Source organism: Pituophis catenifer, unplaced genomic scaffold (assembly GCF_029215685.1).
Source record: "Pituophis catenifer annectens isolate HBS135680 unplaced genomic scaffold, rPitCat1.0.hap2 SCAF_3, whole genome shotgun sequence".
Classification (NCBI taxonomy): Eukaryota; Metazoa; Chordata; class Lepidosauria; order Squamata; family Colubridae; genus Pituophis; species Pituophis catenifer.
The window spans coordinates 94,906,183-94,929,248 of record NW_027256883.1 but is presented as its reverse complement, the minus strand read 5'-3'; the positions used below and the strand labels follow the sequence as shown (position 1 = coordinate 94,929,248).

At 38.1% G+C, this 23,066-nt stretch overlaps 1 protein-coding gene across 1 annotated transcript in view; it reads left to right on the top strand.

Annotated features, from left to right (window-relative positions):
• The window catches only part of RIN2 (Ras and Rab interactor 2), a 53,426-nt gene that overhangs the window by 19,687 nt on the left and 10,673 nt on the right, over nt 1-23,066 (top strand). The window contains exons 3-7 of the mRNA XM_070939137.1: nt 734-926; nt 1,978-2,092; nt 2,724-2,796; nt 12,324-12,415; nt 14,086-15,210. Coding sequence (XP_070795238.1) covers nt 734-926; nt 1,978-2,092; nt 2,724-2,796; nt 12,324-12,415; nt 14,086-15,210 — 1,598 coding nt within the window. The remainder of the gene's footprint in view (nt 1-733; nt 927-1,977; nt 2,093-2,723; nt 2,797-12,323; nt 12,416-14,085; nt 15,211-23,066) is intronic.

Below are 23,066 nucleotides of genomic sequence, written 5' to 3'. Positions count from 1 at the left end.
TTTGGGAAATGTCAATAAAGAGATATAGTTGGCCATTTGCCAAAAAAATCATCACCCAAATCCTATTTCTGTATTTACTTCCACCTGAAATTCAATGTGATTAAATATTTGGACGACTGTATGTTTAGGAGTCATAGCCCAAGGTTTGTAGTGATTCTGGTCATAATCCATTAGTCATTAGTTTTTGTTTTATGACATTGTTCTAGCTCAAGGGGCAGCCCTCGATCATGATTAATAGTAGTCTCCAGTGAAAGAACTGGAGCCTGTAATTTAACATCAGTTGCCATATCCTAACCTCAGTTTTTAACATCAGTTGCCATCCCTGTGTCTAGTCTCAGAAGGCCATTGGCAATCCCTCTGAGTGCTGCTAGTACAGATCTTAGAAATTTTGTTGAAAACACTTCAGGGGTGTTCAAGAAGTAGAAGTAATTACTTCCTTTTCTATTTCCATTTGTAGCCCAATCCATTTGCTGATGGACCGGCTTGTTTACTGATTTGGCTTGTTTGTTTTACAGTTTACAACTTACATCAACTTACAGAGTTGCTGTCAGGGTCACCTACAATAAAATACAGCTGAAAATGAATGCAAACACATATTAATATTTATTTATTTTTATTTATCTATGAACAAGATACATTGTTGAAGTTGTTTTACAAAGCACAGATTATTTTTGAATAATTTAAATTTAGGCTTTTAATTTGTTTTGTTTTTTGTTTGTTTCTGTTGTTTTAGCCTAGAGAAAGATATGGGTGATGTGTGCCCGGATCAGAAAGATTTTGCAAATATCATACGAGATTCTGGATATGATAGTCTCCCCAATAAGCTCAGCATACTAGATAAACTTCTTCATACCCACCCTATCTGGTTACAGCTTGGCTTAAATGATGCTGAAGCAGTGGAAATTCTACGCTCTCAACCTCCTGGAGTAAGAAACAACTTTAATTTGGCCTTGTAAACAAGAGGAATACTTTGCTGGGGCATTGCCTTGCTTTTAGAATCAGACCCCTGTCCATTCTCTCCTATTCTGAATTCACTTTTTAGCTTCTTAAATTTATATCCCACCTTTTCTCCAAAAATTCATAGCACTTTCTGTTCCAATAGGTTGGGCTGAGAGACAGTGACTGGCTAAAGTAATCCAAAAGTTCCATGGTTGTAGGACATCTCGAACCCCCAATTCCAGGCAAACTCCTTAAGCACTCTACCAATACACGTACATCATAACTTCCTTCATAGTGTCATTTTATATCACTAATGTATATGAATAGTGGCTAGATGCCAGTCAGGAGAGAAAAGTGTGTGTGAATGCTTGTATTTGTGTAACTCTAATATTCATACACATTATGAATCTGCTTTAGATGAGGGCAGCTATGTGACTCTCCTAGCCAGTGCTGCCTACTCTCACTAGCAACAATTCTCTTAGAAATCTTTCTTCATCCTTTACCCTACTAGACAATTTTAGCTGGTGACTTAACATAAGATTCTGGTAGGTACTTTGTATTTGTACATGTGTGCACTTATTCTGTCATTATGGTATCAAATCTTTCTCAAAAAGAAAGAGATGGGAAAGAGGTTATTGTTCTGAGAGCAATTATTAAAATTATTTTATTGGCTAACTGGAGTAGCACTTGCATTGTTTGATGTTTGTCCTTATGTGTTAACATGGAATTAATATTAACTCTTGGTCCGAACAATTTTAAAAATCTGATGTCTGCATATTACAAGATCAAATGAGTAAACATTACGAACAAAGTTTGGCAATATTTTTTGCCATTTACAGGTTCTGGGTAATTAAAAATATCAATAAGTATTAAGTTTTGTAGCTTATTTTGGATTCTCAAGTTAGTACCTCTGTTGGAAGTCCTACAAGTTTACTTGTATGTAAGATGAGACAAAGCAGGTTCATAATATGAAATTCTTGAAAACATGGCTACTAAGTCTATTTAAAGCTTTGTTTTTTCTTATTTGTTTTTTAATAGACTTTCCTTGTTAGAAAGTCGTCAAGAATGCAGAAGAAAGTCCTGTCTTTACGCCTACCAAATGATGTAAAGGGATTTTGCCTTAAAGAGTTTGCAATAAAAGAAAGCATCTATAGTAAGTAGTTTACAATATTGTCTTTCCATGGCTGAACATAATGAATAGAAGATTCATCAACTGATTGATTATGATTTGTGAAGGAATATTGTTAATCTGTGCAGCAGGGGTCAGTAAAACAACTGAATGGATTCATCTCAAAATTAATACATGTGAACAAAAAGGGCCCGATTGGTAATAGAATGAGAGACCATGAGGAATTTCCAGAGCTGTGTATTAGACTGGAAAGTAAAATAAAATCACACAAGAAAGCAGTGGCGAAACACACTTCTGTGTTGTGCCAAGAGGTAGGAGCATCTCAGGAGTTGAGCTTTGTTATTTTGGTGGATTCCATCATGACAAATAGCCTCCAATATAGACAGTGAGTTTTAAACATTTCAAATTAGGATTCTTGGATTGTTTGTAGCTCAGTTGTCAGTATGTACCATTTTAAAAATATTTCCTATTTTTTGCTATTTTTAGGCAAAAACAATTGAAGAATTTTGGAAAAGAAATGCTGACTATGATAAAAGTCTTTATTAACAAACAATAGCTTATGAATTGCAGTTTTATTCCTACATAGGAAGCATGTTTTGCTGTATTTTTCAGATCATATATTGTGCAATTGAACCTGTTTTCTTTTACTTTTCAGCTTTTTCCTTAGAAGGCTCTGGAATAAGTTTTGCTGATTTATTCAGGCTCATAGCTTTCTACTGTATTAGCAGGTAACTGAGAATGTTCTTATGACAGCCTTTGTTTAACATGTGGTTGCCTTGTTAATGCAAATATCAAGAATCTTAATTAAACTAAAAAAGAATAAACTACTGAGTAGCTTTTTTAGTGGCTACTGAGCAGACAGCTGAGTAGGATTCTGAATATCTGAAACATCACAAATGAATTAATAGATTAATGGGCTGCATTGCATTCACTCATCGGTAAAATACAGTTTACAACTAAAATTATAGAAATTAAAAAAGAGAGTTTCTGTAAAATAACGGTATTTTTTTATTATATTAAGCTTTGTATTATGTGAGATTTTGTACTTTATTTTATTGAGTTTACTTTATTGATTAGCCCTTGGGCCATAGCAAAGTGCAGAGTTCCAGACACAAATTATTACTAAAATCTGATAAAAACAATTTAAAATGGATAATAACAGTAAATACTAAGTAAAGTACTAAGTTAATAAGAAAGCAGTAGATAAAGGAAACAGAAATTAAAATACTTACGCGGTATAAGATATTAACCTAATTTGATAGACTAGCTACTGCTAGATTGACATATCTTTAACATGTCTTAACTAATACAATAATAAAATTAAAACAATTTAATATGCCATGGTTGCATATGTTATTAACAATGTGAAACACTAAAATATTTCATTTTAAAACTCATTATAAGGTATTTTGTTATTAAGATTACAAGCCAGTGCCTTTGCTCAGTTCTTGTAAATTCAGTATTATAATATATTAAACATTGCAAAATGAATTTGATGCTCCTAAAGAGATCTCGATATTTGGCAGGCAATTAAATAGTTTTTTGCCACTTGCCAGATAATTTGTAGAGTAAATATTTTTTAAAATGTTTTTTTATTTATCAAAGAACTAGCAAAATTCTGTGTGCAGGCAATACAATATTGCAGAAGAGCATGGCCAAGAGTTTCTAATGGCCCTTGCCTGCATGGCCCAAAGCTTTCCTTTTGTGGAATTTTTAATAGAATAACAGAATTGGAAGAGACTTTGGAGGTTTTCTAGTCCAACCCTTGCTCAAACAGGAGACCCTATACCAGTAATGGCTAACCTTTTTGCCATCGCGTGCCAGGAGAGGGGGGGGAGGGTCGCGCGCGCATGTGCCCACGCGCATGTGTGCGCAACCCCCTCTCCCCTCCCCCCCTGCTCCTGGCACATGATGGCCTGGTAGGCCCATTTTTCTTTCTTACCTGGTTCCAGATCCTCTCTGTGTATCTGGGAACGGCGAAAACAGCCTTTCCCACTCCCTTGGAGGCCCTACGGAGGCTGAAAAGGCCCATTTCCCAACTCCCAGTGGGACAGGAAGTGACATTTTTTGCTGTCCCCAGCCTCCAGAACCTCTCTAGGAGTCTCTAGGAGCCTCTCTAGGAGTCTCTAGGAGCCACTCTAGGAGTCTCTGGAGGCTGGGGACAGGAAAAAACGTCACTTCCTGTCCCACCGGGAGTGAGGAAATGGGCCCTTTGAGCCTCCCTAGGGCCTCCAAGGGAGTGGGAAAGGCTGTTTTTGCCGTTCCCAGATACACAGAGAGGATCTGGAGCCAGGTAAGAAAGAAAAACGGGCCTTCCCCCCCCCCCAGGCCCTCCAGAGGCAGGAAACAGACTGTTTCCCTGCTTCTGGTGGGCCCCGAAAGCCCGAAAATCAGCTGGCCAGACCGCGCATGCGCCCCAGAGCTGACCTGGCGTGCCCACTAATATGGCTTCACGTGCCATCTGTGGCACACGTGCCATAGGTTCGCCATCACGGCCCTATACTATTCCAGACAAGTGACTGTCTACTTTCTTCTTAAAAGCCTCCAGTGTTGGAGCATCCACAACTTCTGAAGGCTAGCTGTTCCATTGGTTAATTGTTTTCACTGTTAAGAAATTTCTCCTTCATTCTAGGTTGCTTCTCTCTTTGATTAGTTTCTCTCCATTGTTTCTTGTCTTGCCTTCTGGAGGTTTGAAAAATATGTTGATCCATTCTTCTTTGTGGCAGCCCCTCAAATATTGAAACACCACTATCATGTCATCCCTAGTCCTTTTCACCAGACTAGACAAATCCAATTCGTGCAACCATTCTTCATATGTTTTAGCTTCCATCTCCCTAATCATCTTTGTTGCTCTTTTCAGCACTGTTTCTTAAGTCTTTAAATCTTTTTATAACACAGTGATCAAAACTGGATGCAGTAGTCTTAAGCAGTGGTGGGATTCAAATAATTTAACAACCGGTTCTCTGCTCTAATAATTTCTTCCAACAACCAGTTCACCAAACTGTTCAGAAAGTTAACAACTGGTTCTCCCGAAGTGGTGCGAACTGGCTGAATCCCACCACTGGTCTTAAGTGTGGCCTTATATCTGCCCTCAAGGATAACTGATGGGAAAATGGCAAAATGAGCAAGAGTGAAAAGGGTGTGTTACTTTGGCAGACTGTGCTGTTTAAATAGTAGGTGGCTTATGTGGTATGCACTGACTAGATAATATGCTTGCTGAAATGCTGCTTTAATCTTCCTGCCTATCCATAGTGAGTATTTTCAATCCTAAGTGTTTCTTAGGTGACCATATCCCATCCTCCAAAACATTGGCAAATCCATAAAAGCCGACATTGTGCCATTTTCTGCTCTACCCTAACTTTTAGATACATAGAATTCTGCCAATATCAGCAAGCCCAAGCCTTCTGGTAGCAAATTCAGCTTTCACCAGACATTACCTATCCTGACCTGGACACTAGTTTCAACCTTGAGCAGGCTAATTCCAGGCGCAGTGTTGCCACTTAGAGATTTTTTTTTCTAGAAACCAGAGAAATATTGAAATACCCATAATGGAGGAATAGATTGTAAAGATGACAACATTAGCAGAAATGGCAAAACTGACCTGTTTGGTCAGGGATAAAACAATAAATACTTTTTTGTAAAAGACTGGAACTTTTATGGAATTTTTACTGAAAGTGAAAGAAGGTGAAAGAGTGATTCATAGATTATTGATTGTAAAGGATTTGAATATGAGACACAAGGGATCTTTGTAACATAATTTGAATGAGGGGGCAGAGCTTGCTTCTTTTATTATATTTTTTATTATATTATATTTATTGCTTCATTTTTTTATTTTATCTTTTGTCTTTCTCTAACTTACTTTATTTTCATGTTAATCTTTTATCTAACTTTTTTCAATAAAAATTATCTTTAAAAAATCTAGAAACCTCGGACTCAAGCAGAGTTGCTTGCTTTCCTACTCTAACTCTACGCCAACTTTTGTGGAAGTAAGTTGGGTTAGAAGTTTAGTGAGTTTAAAGAGTTTAATGGCAACAAGAATATATTTGCTTACACCCCTCGTTTAGAAAAAGGGCCTACTGGTTCCACTGCTTCTTTGAGTCTCTGGAGTCTTTTTAAGAGCACCATAATCCTTGCTTTGTTGCTGCTTAGTTAAATGGTGATGCAAACAGAAAAGAGGCCCTCCCTCCTCCCCCTTTAGTCCTATTACATTCAGTGACAAGAGCAGTGCCTCATCTTTGTAAAGTCACACTGGTGCGTGCTTCCTGTAATGTTCAGTGTGTGGAGTTTTGTTTTTTAAGGCAATTGGTGATGGAGTTTGTATAAAAATCAAATAATGAAGGAGAAATAATGCAGCTTTGTTTGACTCCTTTTATGGTAGGGACAGGCTTTTTTTTCAGTTTAGTATTTTCATGCGCTTTATACATGACGTTAAGTCAGTTGATGTGTCTCAAAACTTTCCATAGTTTCTTTATGGAGATACTTTTGAAGGCATGCATAACATCAATAAATATAGCACCGTGATGGCGAACCTATGGCACGGGTGCCACAGGTGGCACACGGAGCCATATCAGTGGGCACGCGAGCATTGCCGTAGCTCAGCTCCAGCACGCATGTGTGCACTGTCCAGCTGATTTTTGGGCCTTTCGATCACACTGGAAGTTGGGAAATGGGCTGTTTCCGGCCTCCGGAGGGCCTCCGGGGGAGTGGGGAAGGCCGTTTTCGTCCTCCCCAGGCTCCTAGAAAGCTTCTGGAGTCTGGGGAGGGTGAAAAACGGGACTACCGTGCCCACCGTGCCATCATGTGCTAAAAATGGGGGGGGCACATGCGCAGGGGCGGGGCCTATTGAATTATGGGTGTGGGCACACACGTGGGCAACCTCCCCGCGCTCCCCCCGCTTTTGGCATGCAATGGCAAAGAGGTTAGCCATCACTGAAATAGCATATACAGATGATCTTGGTTTTACTATATTATCCAGTAAGTGACTCAGTCTCAATCTGTGTGGTTTTATAACTTTGCTTTCTCTGAAGCCTGCGTGTTCAAGACCAAACAAAACAAAATAAAAAAATAATAATTTCCACCAAGTCTCTAGGATTTCAGTATAAATGTTTTGCATATAGTTGCTTACATTGCTTAATACTGTACACTAAATGAGGGAAAACTTTTAGGAAGTGACATATTTCAGTTTTACACATTTCTTACTGAAGAAAAATTTGTCTAGAAATACTCATCTCGTAGCAGTGTACACGATATATTGTATTTGAAACCTGATCATATTGGATTAGTTTGAAATTCATTGGGTAATAAATATCCATCTATTAATGGGTTTCCAAATTGCAAAAATTGGGTGAAATACCAGTAAATACTTCACAAGTACCACCAAAATGTTGATAATTTGCCTCACCTTGTAAATTAAATGTTTTCTATCATAAAATTAAAAATATATGTAATCTATCTGGTCCAAGTGTCCAGTATCTATATCCAGGGGTTAATACCCAGAGCCCTATAGAAGTGGTCTTCTAGGTATAGTTTTTAATATGAAAGTAGGAAATTTATAAAATGTATAGGAATAATCAGTAGCTATATCCATTTAAAATAAATAAATTGTATTTTGCTAGTTGACATTGCCCCAGCCTGACAAATGCCTAACTTCAAGAGGGCAAGCTCAGTGCTCAGCCCGAAAAAAGGTTTGCGTCCTAATCTATTTTGGAATTATTTAATTACAGCTTGCTCAGTTCTTCATCCAACTTTTATTCTAACTCTTGCACCTGAGATCAGTTATGTAGGATGTGGAGCAGTGCTGGGTTGCTACCGGTTCTCCCCGGTTCTTCCGAATCAGTAGTGGAAATTTTGAGTAGTTTGGAGAACCAGTAAATATCACCTCTGCCTGGCCCTGCCTCCAATCTATTCACTGCCTCCCAAGTCCCAGCTGATCAGCTAGAAGGAAAAAATCAGGGCGCACTTGACAAAAAAGAGAAAAAAAAACAAGACACCATAGTTTTAAATTGAGAAGCCAAGAAGCCTCCCAACTGATCAGCTAGAACCGATCCGCACCTTGTAAACTGCTCGGTGGTGGTAGATTGGCAATTGAGGCCAAGCTGCCTGAAAGCAGTTTCCAATGCTCTCGGTGGTGGCAGAGTGTCAAAAAACTGTTTAAACAGGTTTGCTGCTGGCCGCCGCCAGACGTTCCTTTGGGATCGTCAGCTTCCATAGCCTGTCAGAGCCGCCTTCACAACGGAACGGCGGCTCGAAAAAACTCCGTTCCCATGAGGAAACGGAGATAGAGCCGGCAGGGGTGGGTAGAACTCTCTGCAGAATCCCAAAAGTTTTTCTTTTACTTTTGGGATGGAGCGGATGAGATGCCCCATATCCCCAGCCGCTGCTCCGGGCTTTGGGAGACCTCTGCTAATGCAGAGCTAGGCGTCAAAAGCAAGCCTGCGAATTTGACAGATTACTCAAAGAAAATGTGAGCTGGACCTGTAATACTGAAGCGCAAGTATTTTACTTATCTTTTAAAAATTATTTAAGAGAATAGAGGAAGAGAAAGAGGAAAAAAGGTTTTTTTTTAAAATGGCGTCTGCCGCGGCTGGAGAAGAGTTTGAGAGGGAAAGTTCTTCCGTTTTTTATTATTACAATGTAGCGGAATAAATACCACTGGCTACATTTGTAGACAAAACTCCGCTCCTGTTTTTGTTTTTCTCTTTTTCCCCTGGAGGCCTGATTGTTGCTGGCTGGAAGTCTTTTGTCTTGTTTTTTTTTTTCTTCTAACAAAGCCTGCTTAGGCGGAAACATGGCACTGAGGCTTGTGAAGTCAGACAAAAAAATAGGTGGGGGGGATTCCCCCACTAAGAATTTAAAGGAACAAGTTTTAACTCTTCAGTCCCAGAAACCTGATTTTAATATAATAGAATTTCTCTTAGAGGAGATTGAAAGAAGGGATGAGATTGTGAATCAGCAACTTGAAAAATTTAAGCAGGAAACTAAGGAATTGGTGAAATCCAAGTTTGACTTTTTGCAGCAAAAAATTTTAAAAATGTCAGAATTCATGATTCGGTTGGAAATAAATGCTAATTTACTAGAGTCAAAAATGGATGAAATTCAAGACAAATTGGACAATAGAATTCAAAAAATTGAAAATGATTTGTTAAATATTCAGGATTATAGTTCAGAAGAAAAATTTAAAATGGATGCTGATCAAAAGTCTGGTAATGTAGAAACTCTGCAACAGAGGATTGAAAAAGAGGTTCTAAAGATACAATATAATTTTACAGAATATGCAATAAGACTTAGAGGTTTGCAGGAAAATAACAGAGATGACTTAAGGAAAATATCTTCTGAATTTCTAGCTGGGATTTTAAAGATTCAACCTGAGGAAGTGTTTTGTAGGATTGACAGAGCTTATCGAATAAACTCCTGGACTGCCAAGCAAAGGCAATTGCCTAGAGATGTGGTAATCTATTTTTCAGATAAAGAAATTAGGAATAAAATTGTGCAAAATTCCTTCAATTCTAATTTGCAATTGTATGGAAGAAAGATTTGGATTTACAAGGAACTCCCACCTAAGATATTAATGGAAAGGAAGAAATTTGGCTTTCTGGTGTCTGAGTTAAAAAGGAGAAATATTCAATTCCGGTGGGACGTCCCAGTTGGTATTATATTGAGATATCAAGGAGAAAGATACCAGTTAAATACTGTTGAAAGAGCGGAAGAATTTTATCAAAATAGGTTGAAAATGAATTTAACGTCTTCAGATATAATACAGGATAAGCAGAAGGAGTTGGAACTAAAGACAGAGACTGTACCAGATAAATTGCCTTTGGATTTATCGGATACCCCAGCTGGATTATCTACAAATTCGAGAGAAGTGCCATCTGATTTTAATGTGATGACTTATCAAGGCAAGGACAAGCATGGAAACCAATTAGAGGATATACAAGGGATAAAAAAGAAACGCGAGACACAAAAAATTAGGATGGAAGTCAAACCCACAAAAAGAAAACAAAAAAGAAATAGGTTGTGCAAAAATAGAAATTTCTAATCCAAGCAACAGTGAAGCCAGTGATTTTAAAATATGAATGATTATGTGAAAACATAGAGGAGGCGACACATTGGTCAATATCATCCTGAGGATAGTGGCAGATCTCTGCATTGCCGTAATTTTGGGACATGGAAAGAGCCTCAAATTGATGGTTTTGAATTATCTACTTTGAAACTTCTTTTTGTGTTGATAAATATATTATAATTATTTTGAATTATAAGGCAAGAGAATCACATTGGGACATGCAGAAGATCGGGTTGTTACCCAATACGATGATGGAAATTAATAATCCTGATGAAACCCACAATTATTATTATATGGAATATAATTATAATGTCACTCGGGTGGTTGTTTTTACTTTTATATATATAAGAAGATGTTTACTACTGATGGGGGCAGATATGATTGGAGACCTTGAATAAACTGTTGCATCAGCAAGCTATGTTACCCCATTATGGATGTTGGTTCTAACAATCCAGTGGAAAGACTTCAAGAAGATATTATATGGACTATAAATTTAAAGTTATTGTCTTTTCTTTTTTTATTTAGATATAATGGAATATATATATATATATATTTTTAAGTAGTGTGGGCAGTGAATTAAAGATATCAAGAATTGTTGTGTATGGTAAATTTGTAAGACAGTGGGTGAATAAGCTAGCTACAGATTGATTAGTTTAAGAAAAGGGATTTTTAAGTGATACATTTAGGGGAGTGGAGGAAATGGATAGAGTGGAATAAATGTTAAATTAGATTTTATGGTGAGCCCGCTTTGAAATGTTATTAAAGTAGGACTTATCGTATAGTTTTAAAGTGGAAGGTGGTTTTGAATTGTTGCAATAATGTATAGATATAAAACACTATTATGCTAAATTAGAAGTTATTTTATAATAGTTATAGTATAATGTGTTTGTTTTTTGTTTTGTTTTTTTCTCTTCTTCTTTTCTGAGATGTATGGATAAAGGGGGATTTATAATACTTTTAGTAAGTAAAGGTCAGTATTTTGAGGAGGGAGCAAGTAATCTGTTATGAATTAGGGTTTTTTTTTTGTTACGAAGAAGTCACAGGGGGGGAAGGGTGGGGAGGGGGGGTTAGGGAGGGGGGGGGAGGGGGGGGGAAAAAGGGGGAAAAAATTTGTATTTGAAAACTTTTTCAATAAAAAAAAAAAAAAAACTGTTTAAACACTTGTCGCGGTGCTTCAAAGGGCCGCCCTAAAGCTGATCAACGGTAAAAGGCAGTGTGGTGGTAGACCAGTGCGCTCCAAAAACAAATGGGTAGACCATACAGCTCTACAAGCAGTTAAAAGCCTGGTAGATCAGTACCTTTGCTAAATCCTAAAGAATTGTCACATCTGTCCCAGCTCCTATATAACCCCGATTCTTGTCTATCTCGCAAAAGTCCAGTCAGCTTGTCTGCTTCTGCACAGTCCATGATCTTTGCAATTAACGTAGCCTCCGATGGGATATTTTTAGATTTCCATTCTTGCGCGAACGAGATCCTGGCTGCAATGATGATGTGGAGAGCGAGATACCAATTAGATTTGTTTAAATTCTCTGGTTTCATGCCTAGTAAAAACGTTTCCGGGTTCAAATCTATTCTACATCCTATAATTTCTAAAATCCATTTTTGAATTCTAACCCAATATTCTTTTGCTCGGGGACAGGTCCACCAACTATGAAAGTAAGTTCCCATAGCGGCGTTGCATTTCCAGCAAACCGGAGAGGTCCCCGGGAACATCTTCGATAATCTAGCCGGGGGCAGGTGCCATCTATATAGAGGCTGACCAGAGGGTTTCTTGCATACAAAACCTAGCTGTTTCTGCTTTGTCAATTATATTTGCCTTGCAGTGATTCACTAAACTTCTCCCAAAAAAGTTTGTGGTCTGAACAAATGAAATATGTGTATTACACTTATACTGCAACTGAGCAACAATTCAAATGCCTTTAAGATCCTTCTTAAAATCTCCAGTTGAGAACCAATTTCATGATGTTTAAGTTTGTTTAACTTGCAATCTGATCACTCTAATTGTAAACAAAAAGTGGAAAATTCTGAATTATTCAATATACAAGTTTATTCTGAACTATCTAATAAGGACATTGTGAGGAAGTGGCAACAGAAAGTATTTTTGTTTTGAGGAAAACATATGAGATTGTTGCTGACATTAAGAGGCGAGATGTAGAAGAGTAAAGCAAGTTAACGTCTTAATTGTTTCCAAATAAGGGATGTCCTGCCATTCACCTTGAAGTTACCTCAGGCAATTGCAGCAGCAACAACAGAGTCTGAACTTGAAGAGGCTGCTCAGCTGGGATTGAGTAAGTAAAAGCAGACAATGGTGGGAGGGAAGGGCAGAGTTAAATTGCAGCTGTGGCATCAGGAAGAAATGATTTAAATTTCTAGTTTCTAATGTGGCGGTAGTTTGCCCATAATGCATTCCTTGGTTTTGCATCTAATCTCCCTCAAATTTTTTTGCATTAATTTATTGAATTTCACTAATAAAAACAAACAATGGGAAATAGGAATGCTGCAAAGAAAACCATCAACCTCAAGTTGTATTTTCACTTAGACCAATATAGATATATTTTAGAGTATAACATTGTTGGTACAGTGTTTTGTTCTCCTTCTGAGTTAAGACTGTTTTATGATTGGCTGCATTTATTATGTCAACTATTTTGTGAGTGTGCTTAAAATGCTCCCAAAATTCTATATATCCCAATAGCCCCAAAATATTGGGTATTTCTGTTTTGAATATTTTCCTGCATGTCACTTTTGTGATTCAACCCACACACACATCAATTGCTTCTTGTCATACAGAAGAAACATTGGTATCAAGTGAGTATCTGTTTCTCTTCATGAGAGAAGCATATTTAGAAAAAGGTATTCAGATTAGGAAAACAGCATGCTGGGTAGGGAAGAATACAGAAATGAGTGGTACAGAAGGGTTAAACTTTCTCTCCTAAGTCTGAAACTGTCATGTGGCCTGGAAGCATGTTTTAGCTATTTTTGACTGAAAAAAATGAGGTCTCTAAATATTAGTTTGAGTCATAGAAGCAGTCCCATAGAAGTTATGGAATTAATCCACCTCAGAATTTAAAGCCAAAAGTTCAGTTCTGGCATTGTGACAAGCTAATTTATAAAACACAATTTTTCTACTTCTAGAGTTATGTGACCCAGTGTTTATAATTTTGATGATTTGTTATATTTGTATTCTGCCTGTGCTTCAAGTAGGTTATATAGTTCCCTCCTTCTGCTTTAGGAAGCAAAATGAACTTCACATTCATATTAAAATTTGAACTTGGATACTTTCTCTACCGCCAGTTCTAGTCCTTCTTGCCGTTAGCCATGGTCTAGCTTAGCATATAGAAACCTAAAATAAGTATGCCACTCTAAACCTAATTATCTGGAGACATAAACCACAGTTTGGCATAATATTTGAATTAAGCCATGTTTGGCATAATGTCTGCATTAAGCCACTAAAAATTTTATCACAGAGGATCAGATTTAGAAAATGGCCTTTTTTAAAACTGCTGTTGGCATTGATGAAGGCAAAGGCAGTTTACTTCTTAGAAAGCCTGGCACACTGCATTCAAGGCAGTGTTCTGTCTGACAGAGAGGATTTCCAGAAGTACCTCTTCTTCCGTGTTTTTAGGAAACAACAAGACAGATCATTAGAATTAATGTCAAGCAACACCAGCATATCTGAGTTTAGAAAACAGAAAATATTTGGAACTAACTGATGGGGTGTAGTAGTGCAGAGTTATTCTTGAAATGAACTAAGCTTGTGTAGTAGGTAACCCTGGCAAACTGTACCTTGTATTTGACTGGTATGTATATTTCCTTTTTTCAACTCCAGGACCCAAAGGTTTCAAGCTGATCCTATAAAATAACCCCCCCCCCTTTTAGAGCAAAACATTTTGAGTAGAACATTCTAAGCACTAGAGGCATAATATTTGCATTCTTTTGCTAACTAAATAATGACTTTCAGATTTTTGGAGCTCTCCAGCTAACAACAAACTGCAAAAATCTTCAGCCCTCCAGAAGCCTCTGCCTTCAGACAGCATTTATAAAAGCTCCCAGCAGCTCTGCCTCATAAATGGAGTTCATTCTATAAGAACCAGAACGCCTTCAGAGCTGGAATGCAGCCAGACCAACGGAGCCCTGTGTTTTATTAATCCTCTCTTCTTGAAAGTGCACAGCCAAGATGTTGGTGGAAATCTGAAAAGATCAGGTCCAAAAGCACAAGATGTGAATGGCCCTGAGAGATCCTGTTCTCCCCCACCCAGGCCTCCCCCACCTTCTATTCATAGCCTTCTTGCACACCCTCAGCTGTCCAGGACTACAAACCAGGCCGGTCTGCCAGAAACTGTCAGTCACAGCAAACACTCCAACTTGGATGTGATACAGAAGAGGCCAACTCCTATCCCACCGCCTCGCCTGAAAAAAAAGGCTCTCTCTTTAGCACAGAGCAATGCAAAGAACTCAGCAGTAAATGAACCCAGCCATAATTTGGTGGATGGCACAGAAACTGCCAGCATTCCAGGTGGAGCTCCGCCTCAGCAGAACTTGGAGAGCAAAAACAGCTTAGCTACACACCGTGAGTCACAAGTGCAGTGGAATGGAGGCAGGCAAAGACTAAGCAACATGAGCCTGTCCACATCCTCCTCTGATTCTCTGGATTTTGATCGGAGCATGCCGCTCTTTGCTTACGATGGGGATACCAACAGCAGCCTGGAAGAGTTCGAGGGGGAAAGCGACCAGGAGAGCATGGCACCACCCTTGAAGCCCAAGAAAAAAAGGAATGGTTCATTTGTGCTTCCCAAAATTGTCAAATCCCAGCTGAGGAAAATGAGTGGCGTCTTCAGTTCCTTCATGACCCCTGAGAAAAGGATGGTTAAGAAAATAGCAGAAATGTCTCGAGACAAGCGTACTTATTTTGGTTGCCTAGTTCAGGACTATATAAGTTTTCTACAGGAGAACAAGGAGTGTCATGTTTCCAGCACAGACATGCTTCAAACTATTCGGCAGTTCATGACCCAAGTAAAGAGCTATTTATCTCAGAGTTCTGAACTGGATCCTCCCATTGAATCTCTGATTCCGGAAGACCAAATAGGTAAGCAGCTGTGCGGCACCTTTCGCGAGCAAAAATATCCTGTTCCTGTGTCTGCCCTTTCCATCTGACTCTTGTTCATAAGTGAAGTGGCAGCTCCTTCTCTTGCTTGTCATCCACACTACTTTTGTTCAGTGCCTTTTCTTTACTATAAAATTTTCAGTGGAGTCTTACAAAGCTATGTCAATGAAAAAAAAGTATGTTCTTTGCTCTCACGTGTGACATGAGGATGGGAATGGCAAGAGAAACAAGAATTTGTTATTATTACTAAAATTGGGCTTCAGTTTTCTTTCTGGAAAGGAATACAGTATTCCAGAACTCTAGTGTTAAGAGAAATTTAATTGTAGAAATATAGTAATGTACAGTATCAGGCATCATGATTGGGAGTAGCAGTTTTTAGTCATTTTGTAGGATTTATTTATTAATACTTAAAATGTATGTAATCTGATGTTCTATTTTAAAATTTAGCTTATGAAAATGAAACATCAATAGAAGCAACAGTACAATAAATAGAAGCATTTTTTCAAGAAACAAACCCTTAAAGAGCATCAAACTCTAATGCCTTACAGTACAAAATGCAATGCAGGGATAATAAAATCCTACAGTTTTTTTTTTTAAAAAAAAAAACTCAAATCAGAACAAGTGAAGAACAGGTTCTTAAAGTAAAAAAAATAGCCTAAGAAAGGGAGGTGTTACTTATCTCTGATTTTGTTTGCTTTGTCTTTATATAAGCATTTTAAATATTTATGGAAAGATGTGTATAAAAGTCCAAGTTAACTTTTTAGTGTTGTTTTTATTCATTTTTGTAAGTATCAGTGGCATCCATTTTGCTTGAAAATGTCCCTCAAGGCAAAAATACTTTCCCTATAAGCTCATTTCATTGACTTGTTTTCCTTCCCCTTCTCATTGTTTCAGCGTGCTCAGAGTTTGTTGAAAAACTCTTTTGGAATAGTGGTTTCTGGGATGAAAATGTTGGCCTCCCTTAATTAAATAGCGATTTCCATATGTAGGAGTCAGTGTTGATTCAACACTATTGCCAATGCAATAACAGCCTGTGATTTAAAAAAAATAGTGTCATAACTTTAAGTGAAATATTGTACTTTGTATCAAGATTTTGAAATATACTTGTGCTTTGTTTGAACGTATAATTTGCATGCCTTGATGTGTACTCCAAAGTTGAGAAAACAATCTTAGCCTTGGTGATCTGCTAAGTTACTACATTCTTCTTTTGTTAATGCCATTCTGTGTCTGTGTGTGTGAAAGGGAGGGGGGTAGTGCATTTTAGCTGCATGTGCTTAGTTGAACAATTGATGACCCATGCTTAATTTTGCGGAAAGGCAGTTTAAGCAAGCAAGAAATTTTGCTTTTGAACAATTTTGCTGCCTTCACCAATCTTGAGGTTTGCAAATAACCACAACAGAGCAGATGCATCAGATGTTGCTGATTTAGGCAAGAACTATGTGGCAAATCAATTGAGTCATCTTAGGCAACAAAACAAGGCCAGCCTATTCCATAGACTAAATTCAGGCTCTCAATGGCAAATACCATATTCCCCCGAAAATAAGACCCTGTCTTATATTTTTTTGAACCCTGAAATAAGCGCTTGGCCTTATTGCCATGCGCTCAAAAGTCCAGTTTGGCTTATTATCAGGGGATGTCTTGTTTTGGGGGAAACAGGGTATATAGAGAGGGAAAACAAATATTACAACTAGTTAAATAGTGATTTTTTTTTCAAATTTTCTTACTTATTGTTATTTAATTTCTCTACATTTATGTCTCCAGATGAGGCTTACTTCAAATAAGTTTTATTCTCAGTTCTGTAGGAAGAATTTAGGATAACAGTTTCTGATCAGAGGCCTGTGATCTCAGTGCTTACAGAAGGAATGAAGTACACTAGTGAAGTAATAGTTTGGTTCATGATGTGATTTGACAAGTTCTGTGTGCACATGTTCACTGCCTGATCCAACATACTATTTCCAAGAATTCCAAGAAATATTTCCATGCCAGATATTTCCAGGAAAGTCACAAACAGAACAGTCTTGGCATGCAATTTATTTTGCTTTTAACCACTGAATTTAAAGGTACATCGACATGAACTTGGTAATGCCTTTTAGGAAGCATAGGAAACAATCCGTGGCAGGTTTCATAGGATGAAAAATTTGTCATTGCAATATTGCATAGTGATGTATTAAATATGTTGTATGGATTGTGCAAAAGAGCAACTTCCTTTCACATCTCATAGTCAGATAGTGTTATTTCTCCTCCTTTGCCTTGATTCTTGTTTTTATAAGGAAGGGGGAAATGTCTCTATTTTACAAAGATGTTACAAAGTCAGATTGCCAAAGCTACCAAGTTAATGACTCTGGAGTATTTCAAGCATTCTAGATCAGATATGGACCACCCATGTACCTCCCAATGTTAAAGAAAACAATTTTCAGTATCCCTCTTCACTCCCTACGATGGCTTAAAGTTATGAGACCAAATGCTGAATAATATCAAGATGGCCATGTGGTGAGTTCAGGGAATTACTTTGAACTGCTACTCTTGCTGTTCAATCATTCAGTTGCTTCCAAACCTTGGTGATACAGTGGACATAATTCATCCAGGTTGGTCTATCAGTAATTACATCTTTGAGTTTTCATTTTGCAGCCTTCTCCTAGGCCCATTTTGAATGCCTTCAGTTATTTTCAAGCAGTAGAGGCTTCTCCAGTGACTTATCATTATGTTCAAAACATTTAAGCTGTAGCATCCCTAGGTTTTTTAGTGATTTCTAGTGAGCCATTTAGTATTGAATTATTTATTCTTGTGGCCAAAGTATTCTCAACCATTTTCTCTAGCACTGCAATGCCAACACATCCATTTTCTTTGTTTAGACTTCCTCATCCTCCAACTTTCACAGCCATATATTACAATAGGAAAAAACCGTAGATTTGACCATGCAAATTTTTCTTGTTTGGATGATGTCTGCAATTTAACACTTTGTGTAGATCTGTCATAATTATGACAGATTATTATCTTTTTCCCAACCAGTGAATGTCTACTTCATGATTACAGTGATTTTAAAAACCCTTCTTATTCATCACTATTCAAGGATCAATGTTCTCAGTAAAGGCCAATCACCTATTGTAAATCCTTAGAAGGAAGACTTTTCCTCCTCCTGATTGCAGCTGTCTCCCATGTAAAGAAATGCAGCGCTGTCTCAGGGGAATGTAGGAGAGAGCTTTTTGGTGGGGATTTGGAGAACTGATTACAGTTTTAAGACAGAAGGAAGCATGAGAAAGAAACTCAAAATAATGTCACATTGATTTTGTTTAGTTCCATAAACTGGAACACTTCTTCAGCTTTCAAGATTAATATCAGCCCTTCAGGATAGGCCAGGTCAAGACAAAGGCATGGCAAGGATTCCAGAATTTTTCAATTTTATAGTAAGGTGGATTCACAGAATTCCATTACCTCTGTTGAACCTGACCAGCAGGCATCTAACTCAAAATGCAATGCAAATTATTCATACTGTCCCAGTAAATGCTTTTTTGGCCCACTCTTTCCGGAAGGGTTCAAGTAACTTCAGAAAGAGACACTGAACACGTAAAAGAGATTTTGCCATGTTGCCACTTTTGTTGCCATGCTGTAGGCTGAAACTTGATGTTTTTTCTGTGTTTGGTTAGACTCACTCTTTTCATCAGGACCATTCTAGACAACCTCTTTGTTGCTTCAACTCTCAGAGTTTGCTCTCACTGAGCAAAGAAATTTCTCTGGTTCAACAAACAATGAGAGGCTGCTCAAGTACAATCCCTAGCCCATGCTATAGCCATTTCCCAATTCCAGCAGGCAATCAAATCTTCAGCAGAGTTGCCTCCAGGATTTTAGGAGAAACCCCAAGCACCCTCTGGAAACTGAGGAGAGCTCTTACATGCTTCAGACAGATTTATCAAACAAACAGATACCTCACTCCTGGAGAGAGAAGAGGCTCCAATAAGCTCCAATAGCAGTCCAAGAATGCTAACTGTGGCACCCTCAGATCACATCACATTTTCTCCAAGAGAAAAACAATGCCGGATTGTGTTTACTTTCTATTATCCCAGAAGCCAAAGATCAGAATAGATCTTGCATCAAAACTACTTGGGAAGTAGGCCAAGCTCATCAGGAGGAACTTCCTGTCAGGCAAGTTGTCAGCCAGTAGTAGAACAGACTGCTATATAAAATGTTGAGATCCCTTTTACAGGTAGTTTTCAAGTTAGGACCGCAATTGGGACCTGAATTCCCATGGTAATTTGTTGTGGTGATAAAGAAAGTCATTATGTTACCAGACCTCATTTTATGGCCATTCTTACTGAGGTCATTAAATCAGGCAGTTGTTAAGCAAATCCAACTTTCTCAGTTGACATTGTTTGCTGGAAACCAGTTGGAAAGCTTGCAAATTTTAATTACATGACCGCAGTATATTACAACCAGTTGTAAATACAAGTCAGTTGCCAAGTGTCTGAATTGTTATCATGTGACCAATAGTTGTAAGTGCAAGACAAGCTGTAAATCACTTTTTCTGAGGCCATTATAACTTTGAACTGTCATTAAATGAACAATTGTAAGTTAAGGACTACTGTACTTGTACTAGTTTTCAAATTTAGGGTGGATGATCATCTGTCAGAGATGTTCAACTGAATCCTGCAGTAAACTGTAGGACTAAAAGATCTCTAAGGTACCTTCCAATTCTACGGTTGTTTTTCTATTACCACTTAAAATTATTTAAGCAGTTATTTATTAAATTTCCTAACCAATTCATTGTTTAAATTGGTGGGGGTCACTTTAGAATTGGGTTCTGGGATGCTCCATGGAGTGTTCACCCTATTGAAACCATCTCAGTTACTACATAGCAAGAGTGAAAGCCGGATATCACCACTGGTGCTTTATTTTTAATTTATTAAACTATAGTGATATATTATGAATTGTAAGATTAAATTTGAGTAAATAAATAAAGTGAAATGAGAGGTTCTTTTAGGACAAAAGTTCACACAAATATTTGTTTTCATTAACGTGTTGTGCCTCAAAAATTGCAAAAGAGTGTTTTTCTACAGGAAGCAGATGGACATTCCAGAAGTCAAAGGAAAGCTATTCATACTATTTAAATACTTCCTCTTTGGAGTGGCTAATTGCCTGAGGAGAGGCTTAAAGTAACTCTAGTTAATTAAGAATTGCCCATGTGATAAAACACAAAAGAATTGTATGGTGATTAAAAAATAATGTTTGTAGCTACAATCCTAAACATAATCTCTGGAAAATGCAGCATTGTACTTGTTCAGGCTCAGTCTATAAACAACTTTATCAATTCAAAACCAGATTTGGATAATCTTTTAAGCCAGAGATCATCATTGAGAAACACATGAGATTTCATGTAAAGCAAATTGAAGTGCAGGGGAAAACGGTTTTGATACTTTCCCCTAAAACAGTGGTTCTCAACCTTCCTAATGCCGCGACCCTTTAATACAGTTCCTCATGTTGTGGTGACCTCCAACCATAAAGTTATTCCTAAAACCATCGAAAATATGTTTTCCAATGGTCTTAGGCCAGGGGTCCCCAACCTTTTGGACCTCAGGGACCACCAAGTTCATAATTTTAAATTTCGCGGACCACTAATACGAATCCAGTGCGCCATTTGCTGAAGCACCTGGACTCCCAGTGACGGGATGGAGTCCTTCAGGCAAACGCCCCTTCTTCCCGCTTCTGCCGCCCTCTCCCCCACCACCACAACAGCACCATTCATTCCGGATGGCGAGGGCTGCGCTCCTTTTTCCGTATTGCACCACCTGCAAAAATGTAAAAATACGAAAATTTCTCTGTGGACCACGAAAGGACCACCGGTTGGTGACCACTGTCTTAGGCAACCCCTGTGAAAGGGTTGTTCGACCCCCAAAGGGGTCACAACCCACAGGTTGAGAACCACTGCCCTAAAATCAGATTAATGCAGTTAAAGAAAAGAATAATTGCGAGACTCAGTTTTGCTAGTCATTGGCAATACTACTGTTGAATGAGAGCTGTTATCTGCTGGAAGTTGGGGTATCTTTTCTTTACTCTGTTTGGATATGTATCATTAAGTTCAAATGGCTGATTTGTTAAATATCCTAAAGTTTCATTTCTTGTAACTCCTTCTGAATTTGGCTCTTCAGAAAACCTCTCTGTAAGAAGCTGATTCAAGACATGATTATGTGCCTGGCAAATAATGGAAGTTAATGGAGTTATTTAAAGTACTTCTCAGTTTCCAGGACTTAGTCATTTAATGATTCAACCACCTCTTTAGCTGATACCCTGTTTTTAAAGTGATGAGAAAATAACTGTTACATGTTTTTAGCACGATACAGTACTGAGGGCCCCACAACAACCCTTAAATATTTTGCTTATCTAATTTTTCCAGAAATTTATACCTTTTTTTTTTTTTTGCTTTATTACTCTTACTGCATTTTTCAACCAAAATTTGTCCCAAAGACATTCAACCAAAATTTGCAACTGAGTTTTCATTGGAGTAGTTTTAGAAAATTTTCTTCAGGACAATTGGAGTTTAATTCCTTATCAATGTTTGTTTGGTTAATTTCCTCATGGATTTTTTTTCTTTTCAAGAGGAGCACCAAAGTGGATTTTTTTTGAGACAGTTATGTGTGCATGTGTTTTAGATTGATAGTGGCATGTCACAGGGGTGGGTTCTAAAATTTTTTACTACCGGTTCTCTGGGTGTGGCTTATTTTGTGGGCATGGCTTGATGATCATGTGACAATTCTTTAGGATTTAGCAGAGGTATTGGTCTACCAAGCTTTTAACTGCTTGCAGAACTGTACCGGTCTATTCATTTGTTTTTGGAGACAGCGGTCTACCCATTTGTTTTTGGAGGCACCGGTCTACTCATTTGTTTTGGGAGGCACTGGTCTATCACCACACTGCCTTTTAGCACTGATCAGCTGTAGGGCGGCCCTTTGAAGCCCTGCAGCAACAGTTTAAACAGTTTTTTTCCTTCTAGCCGATCAGCTGGGACTCAGGAGGCAGCAATAGATTGGGGGTGGGGCCAAATAAAAGGTAAGAATAACACAGGGGGGCGGGGGGACAGAACTGGTTCGGTGATGTCATATCGTCACCACTACCGCTCGGCAGAACCGGGAGGAACCCACCACTGGCGTGTCATTATCATAAGTTGTTTGAGACAAATTCTTGAGCAACCTATAATGATTAATTGGATGAACAGGAAAAGAATTATTTTTAGAATGAAACTTACAAAAATTGTAGTGTAGCTCATAAAACAACTTCACATGTCCTATTTTACATAACTGCCTTCAGACACTAGTGAAATGCTAGTCCTATCCAATAACCTTGCCACCAAGGAATCACCCCATTTCTCCCCCAGCCCCTTTCATGTTCTATCTGCCAAGTAACTTTTTGTAAAATTACCAAAAATTCTGCAAAAAAGGTTTTCCCTCAAACTACTCATTTAAACTGAATTGATAAGCATCATTGTTGTTGCTGCATCTCTGCTCTTCATATTGTACTGAGTGCATTAGGACACAGATCGCCACTTGCTAAAGGAGAGTCAGAAAAGATAACTTTGCATTGGGATGAAGTGTCAGGAATTGTGGAAAAATAATGTTCAGAGGGAGTGAAGCTATAGACAACTGATAAAAGTTCTCCTTTTTTGGTTAGTGCCGAGGTATACAAATATTCATTCAAGGTTACAAATATTGACTGTTTGTATACACAATACATAGTGTCTCTGGCAAACAGTGTTGCAGTTTATTCAGAGATTCCAACTGGTTGGGAACCTTCTACATAGAAGTGTGGGAGGAAAGGATGGATAGTCTGTCAAAATAAAAGATGTTTACACC